Raw genomic sequence first — 7,496 nt, 5'->3', positions numbered from 1 at the left:
TGTGCCCCTGGCCCGGTCAGCGTAGCAAGCTTGCCTTGAATTACAGCCACCTGAGTGCACAGTAGTCACTCACAGTAGCTTCAGTGAGTTCGCGGTTCGCGCAGGTGGAGTCTCATCATCACGATGATCTCACGTGAAAGCCTCTCAAACAGCAGCAGCGTCTTAAAACAGAAGAACGAAACTTACAGCACAGCGAGCGAGCGCAGCCGGTTTTGACATGATACGTAACTGACTTATGTGGAAGGATTTAGTTTGGTAAAGTTGGAAATATATTCACAGATTCGAACTTCCCGGATCAATAACTCATAAGTCAAACCTTGTTAAAACACAACTGACGGCTCTTTCCTACCGTAGTGAGGAAGACAACGAGCTACAACCGTATTTTCATCAAAACGAGCGTCTGGACATTAACTCTGGTCTGTATGGTCAGCCAGCTGTGAGACGAGGGCGCAGGGACCGTCTACAAAGTGCCACACCGAAAAGAGAAACTACAAAAAAAATTCAATAACTTCACTATTATTCAGAGTGTAGTGCCACCAAAATCACTCCACACATCAGTGGTCTCCTGCTGGTTATTCTACATTTTTTTTGTTTGGGAAAAAATGTGCTTTGCCATAATTTTGGGGAATTTCTATTGGGAGAAATATTGAATAACATTAATATTCAGTGTAGTGTCACAAAACTCACCTCACCCTAATCCTACTTAAAAAACAAACTGTTTTCTAATGTAACATCAACTTGATATTGGTATTTAAAAAACGTTTTGATACATAATCCATGTGTTATTATAAATTAGGATGTTATGGTATCAGTCTGAAAGGTAAATCAACAAATTTTACTTGGTGGTCTTTGTGCCCCTGACAAAAAAAAAAAGTGAAGACCAAATGGACTTGCCCCTAAAATGACGAATTTCCCACCCACAAGACATATTTGGCTGTGACTTTGACTGAACATTTGCTCTCAATTTGCTATAAAAATATTGGGATATATATCGTATATCGATATTCAGCCAAAATATATCGGGATATGACTATTGGTCCATATCGCCCAGCCCTACCTGTGAATGCCATAACACTGATTGACTGAAGTGACACCCGTTTTGGTGAATCACAGCAGGTACAGTTCGTTGGCATTATATTTGTGAGGGAGGGTGTGTGTGTTAGGCAGATATCTGTCATGTCTGCTGTATCCTCATCCAGTGGAGCTGCTGGTCCGTCATAGACCTCCTCTGCACTTCAATATTTGTCACATAACATCACTTTAGGATTGTTTTTATGATTAATTTATCAATTTTAGATTTTCCTCAGTTTGTAGGTCTCTAATGTGAAGTGTGCTAAACAACCCTAATGCATATGAGGCCTAGTGTAGATTATTATGGACTATTGTGGCAGTTAATTATTGCTCTGAGTGGATTATTGTTAACTCTGCTGAGCTAGTTGCGTCTTTCTTTTCCACATTTATTAGAATATTTATTGTGACAATATAATTTGAACACATTTGCCTACATTTAGTTATGTTTTTGATGTATTACTTTGTTTTATTCAAAAGAATCATAATAACACAAATTACAGTCAATTTAAAGTGAACTATACTATATAGGACCGTTTGTTCTGCCCACAGAATATATGTTAAGACCAAATCATCAGTTAAGCAAGTAGTTCACTTTGTAATACTCTGTGAAATATAAACTAAGATATTCCTTCAATATCACATAAAGCTCATCAGTCATTTATCTTTGTTTTATAACTCTTTAAAACTGCTTAAAAGTGACTTTGAAATTGGGTGCATGCTTTAAAGGGACACTGTGCTGTATATTGCAATGTTTAAAATAAAAACAGATTATGAATTTCTCCATTAGTGTAACATGACTCAATTATATAGTATGAATATTTGCTTAGGATCTGTTTTGCTTGGTAACCTGAGGAGTTTCGTCTTTGCAGGAGCAATTCTGAAGTATTTTGGAGCCGCAGAACAGGAAGCAGCACTGCCGCCTTCAGCACCAGAGATTGACAAGCAGCTCTCATATGCTGGCAAGGAAGCAGAAATTTTGAGGTGGGGTTTAGGGTAGATCTGCTTAAAACACAAGACTCAGATGATACTGATAATCATCACAAAGTGGTGTGATTGTGTTATATAGTTCTGTATGGTTCCTTTAAAGTATTGTTTTTATTGTTGGTTTGTTTTCATTGTTGCATTTTTATTGTATGCTGGTTTATTGTATTGGTCCTGAAGGGCTTGTGTTACATTTGAAAGGTTCCTTACTACCTTAACAGTATTATTCTTGTTAGTTTTTTAGTTTTTATTGTTTACATATTTATATGGATGCTGGCTCATTGTGATTTTCTTTTCTAAGTAATAGCGTATTTTATTTTCTCTACAACTTTAACTTTAGTTTTGGGTGTATGTATGTCATATGTTTAATGTCAACCTAAAATAAAATAAAATTGAGGATCACTCCATCAGTTTTATTTATTGACCTATCAAGGATCCCCATTGTTTACCTTGTATTATCATTTTCTATCAGTACAACTTACTAGTGTGGGTCAACTTAAGATGTTTGATTTTAATTTGAGAGAGGTTTTCACGACTCTAGCCTGTGTTCCTCTTAAAATGTAATAGATTGTTGCATCTTTATGGTTCACCCAAAAAGGTTAGGAATCTATCCATCGTAGTTTGACAAAATAGGGGCCCCCAAAAAGACAGAAACGGCCTTGTAGTTAATATATGGTATACAACACGACATCCTCCTGTTAAAGTAAGGTTACTACAGGAGAGGAAAAAGGAAATGACGCAATGTCAGGCGTCACCTGACCGATTCAGTTCTACACAGGAAGTTGCTTCGCGAATCCAACATGGCTGTTGTCTGCAGTTAAAAGAGGTGTTGTCTTAAGCAATGAAATAATCAGGCTTTCGCAAACCATAGGACAGTTGATTCAGTTCAGTGGTTCAGCTGGTTCTGACACCGGTTCAACATGGCCCAGTGTGTTCAGTCCGTGCAGGAGTTCGTTCAAGATTCGTTTGTGCCGATGGTAGCCGTCTTATGTAGTGAAGAAGCGGAGAGAGTGACTCGCAAGAACAACCTGAATTTTGCTGAGCTGCTCAGGCCTTTCTGTAGACTAACGTCGGAAGGTAAGGACAACTGTTTCAAACCCACCATAAGCATAGACTGGCAGTCTTACAGCCGTTGCAAATGAAGCTCAAGTGAGGCAGCTAGCAACTTAAGCCTGACGTTCCTGACAGTTGACATTAGCTCCGCGCTAACAGTTGGTTAGCAGACTCGATTGCAGCTGCGCGTTGACAGAACAGATGAAGTCCAGACCAAACATTCATGAGGGCACCGTGACACCTGAATATTTAGCCTCGGAATATTGTTGACAACAACTTTCAGACAGCCAGGTAACAGTTCTGTTGATGTAGGTTTATCTGTCAAAAAAATATTTCTGAAGTAACGTTAATTAGCAAGCTACTTGGCTTGTGGGCTTCGGTTTGTTGCAGTCAGTCACGAAGGCTAAATTACCTCAAGCCTCGTCACAAGCTATTGTTGGGATTGTATTAAAGCTCATCCGAGTTGAACTGCCCCTCTGAACTGAAAGGGAGCAGGTGATGGTAGCAGGGGACACTGACAAACATGTGCATTGAAGACATTAATGGGGCATTATGTAGATTTTTAGAAGAAATTAAAACGATTTGATTCTATTTAAACGAATGAAGATTTTCAAAATAACAATAATAATTAATAATAATTAATGAGGTAATGACACAAACCAAGGCCGTTTCTGTCTTTTTGAGGGCCCTATGCAAGATGCTGTTTGGGGGCCCCTATTTTGTCAAACTACGATGGATAGATTCCTAACCTTTTTGGGTGAACCATAAAGATGCAACAATCTATTACATTTTAAGAGGAAAACAGGATAGAGTCGTGAAAACCTCTCTCAAATTAAAATCAAACATCTTAAGTTGACCCACACTAGTAAGTTGTACTGATAGAAAATGATAATACAAGGTAAACAATGGGGATCCTTGATAGGTCAATAAATAAAACTGATGGAGTGATCCTCAATTTTATTTTATTTTAGGTTGACATTAAACATATGACATACATGCACCCAAAACTAAAGTTAAAGTTGTAGAGAAAATAAAATACGCTATTACTTAGAAAAGAAAATCACAATGAGCCAGCATCCATATAAATATGTAAACAATAAAAACTAAAAAACTAACAAGAATAATACTGTTAAGGTAGTAAGGAACCTTTCAAATGTAACACAAGCCCTTCAGGACCAATACAATAAACCAGCATACAATAAAAATGCAACAATGAAAACAAACCAACAATCAAAACAATACTTTAAAGGAACCATACAGAACTATATAACACAATCACACCACTTTGTGATGATTATCAATATCATCTGAGTCTTGTGTTTTAAGCAGATCTACCCTAAACCCCACCTCAAAATTTCTGCTTCCTTGCCAGCATATGAGAGCTGCTTGTCAATCTCTGGTGCTGAAGGCGGCAGTGCTGCTTCCTGTTCTGCGGCTCCAAAATACTTCAGAATTGCTCCTGCAAAGACGAAACTCCTCAGGTTACCAAGCAAAACAGATCCTAAGCAAATATTCATACTATATAATTGAGTCATGTTACACTAATGGAGAAATTCATAATCTGTTTTTATTTTAAACATTGCAATATACAGCACAGTGTCCCTTTAAAGCATGCACCCAATTTCAAAGTCACTTTTAAGCAGTTTTAAAGAGTTATAAAACAAAGATAAATGACTGATGAGCTTTATGTGATATTGAAGGAATATCTAGTTTATATTTCACAGAGTATTACAAAGTGAACTACTTGCTTAACTGATGATTTGGTCTTAACATATATTCTTTTGGCCGAACAAACGATCCTATACAGTATAGTTCACTTTAAATTGACTTTAATTTGTGTTATCATGATTCTTTTGAATGAAACAAAGTAATACATCAAAAACATAACTAAATGTAGGCAAATGTGTTCAAATTATATTGTCACAAAAAATATTCTAATAAATGTGGAAAAGAAAGACGCAACTAGCTCAGTAGAGTTAACAATAATCCACTCAAAGCAATAATTTACTGCCACAATAGTCCGTAATAATCTACAGTAGGCCTCATATGCATTAGGGTTGTTTAGCACACTTCACATTGGAGACCTACAAACTGAGGAAACACTAAAATTGATAAATTAATCATAAAAACAATCCTAAAGTGATGTTATGTGACAAATATTGAAGAGCAGAGGAGGTCTATGACGGACCAGCAGCTCCACTGGATGAGGATACAGCAGATATGACAGATATCTGCCTAACACACACCCCGTCCCTCACAAATATAATGCAAATGAACTGTACCTGCTGTGATTCACCAAAACGGGTGTCACTTCAGTCAATCAGTGTTATGACATTCACATGTGAGATACATTTTATTTTAGCCCTCTCCTAAAGCAAACAATTAAGGTAGCTAAAAAACTCGGCATTTAAGCTAGCCCCTCCAACCCACATAATGAAAAAAAAAACCCATACCTTCATCCAGTGAGCGTTTATCTTCATCGAGTTTCTTCTTTTTGCTGCGCCAGATGAATACGCTAGGTTGGACGCCATGCCGTGAATGACCTGAACTTACGGCTCGGCGCAATTCCCTGCCCCCTCCTAGTTTAGCAGTAGTGGTCGTCATAGCAACGTGGCGTGGTAGACACCAGATCTGACCAGTCAGCGGGCCAGGTGTCAGGTCCTTTTCACAGCTTTTCCTTCAGATCATTCCTCAGGTATTGCAGCAGACCTTGCAACTTGAGGGGGCCCCCTAGTAGGGCAGGGGCCCTATGCATCCCGCATAGTCCGCTTATAGCAAGAAACGGCTCTGTCACAAACAGAAATATATATTGTTTTCCATGTGCGAAACCAGCTGTTGTCGGAGGAAAACAGTGTTTCCCCCAGTATTTTCTGAGACTGTGGGGGGGGGTCATCATACTGTAATATTTATACTTATGTCATAGGCTACTTAGGGAATTTCATTTTTTTTCTCTGGTTATAATGCTCTCACACAGCCATCATGAACTCCCCATGCATGGGCTTGGCATCCACTATTGTAAAGAAATACTACTTTTATTATTTGTTTCAAGAGAGGAGTTAACTAAGTCAGAGTCCTGCACGGGTGAAAAATAATGTACTGTGTCGGACACAGATGCGGATCGGGTCAGATGCCTGGAGAGGCGGGTCTGGTTTTTACGATTGCCATTTTCGAGGTGTCACTTATCATCAGTCATTATTAGCGACACAAATGATAAGCATTTATATTTCATATGAGCTTATGCGTGCTTGCTCCCTCACAGAACTCCCATTCCCCATGCTGGCTTACTTTCACTTTTAAAAATTGCGTCCGTCCAATTTTCCTTTCGGGCGTCGGTATCAATTTATAGCGGGTTGGCTCGGGTGCGGAATGTAATTTGTGCTACTGTCGGAAAACGGGTCGGGTGCGGTTTTAAGTATGGCGGGTTCGGGCGGGTTTGCAAAATAAGACCCGTGCAGGACTCTGCTTTAAGTGACCAATTAATCATCTAGCTAATTATCAAGCTAAATATCCAACATGCAAGTTAACGTCAAAGACTGCGGTGGAAGATGACGGTAAAATATCTCCTTTCTCTAACACTGGATTTATTTATGCCGGAATTTTTAAGGTGTGGCGGCTTATTTTTTGCCGTGGCGGTGCGCCACAGTCAATTACATGTAGGGGACACCCTGGAAAATAAGGTCCCAGAACACTGTTTGAAGCTAAAAAGGTGGCAGGGTCTGTAAAACAGTATATATTGTATTGTCCTTTGTGGTCAGTTTGTTCATTCCGTATATTCAGTCATGAAACAAGGATAGAGTGCACCTTTAAGCAAATTCGAGAGTGGAATATCAATATTTAACTAGAACTGCAAGCAGTTATGAGCAGGGGCCAAGCCCCCCCGTGCGACTCGGACCCTGCGCACCACAGAGCCCACAGAAGTTGGCCCAAAGGATGACGGGCTCTGGGCAAAAGTGAAGACACAGGCCAACGTCTTAGCCATGGTATTCGCTGTAATGGGAAGTGCACTGGATGTGCAAAAGGCTGAATGTGTGCCGATTTGGATTTGTTGTACTAAGCCACGCCCACATTTACCAGCCATGACCACCTTCAAGATATGGCCTCAGGATTGGCCCTACATCATACCGACCAAATTTCGTAAAAATCGATGTGGCCGTTCAAGAGATACAAACTCCCCATATTTTTAGCGCCCCCTAGCGGCCAAAATGAGCCAAATTCGGCTCATCCCTTCCCAGTGTCATGGCAACCAAGGATCTAAAATTTGGTGTTAATAGCAATAAGTTTGACCAAGATAACCAAACAGGTTAAATTTTTATAGCTAGCTAACGAAATTTGTTCGTTAATAATTTGCGCATTTTTTGACCGAGAAAAATAATTTTGATAACTTTAGATCA

General features: G+C 39.2%; 1 protein-coding gene across 1 annotated transcript in view; it reads left to right on the top strand.

Moving 5' to 3' along the window:
* The first annotated feature begins 2,798 nt into the window (after window positions 1-2,798).
* The window catches only part of trappc8 (trafficking protein particle complex subunit 8), a 122,559-nt gene continuing 117,861 nt past the window's right edge, over window positions 2,799-7,496 (top strand). The window contains exon 1 of the mRNA XM_030433738.1: window positions 2,799-3,129. Coding sequence (XP_030289598.1) covers window positions 2,973-3,129 — 157 coding nt within the window. The 5' untranslated portion in view covers window positions 2,799-2,972. The remainder of the gene's footprint in view (window positions 3,130-7,496) is intronic.

The sequence above is a fragment of the Sparus aurata genome, chromosome 11 (genome assembly GCF_900880675.1).
Source record: "Sparus aurata chromosome 11, fSpaAur1.1, whole genome shotgun sequence".
Taxonomy (NCBI): Eukaryota; Metazoa; Chordata; class Actinopteri; order Spariformes; family Sparidae; genus Sparus; species Sparus aurata.
The sequence above is the reverse complement of the archived record's forward strand: the minus strand, read 5'-3'. Positions and strand labels throughout refer to the sequence as shown.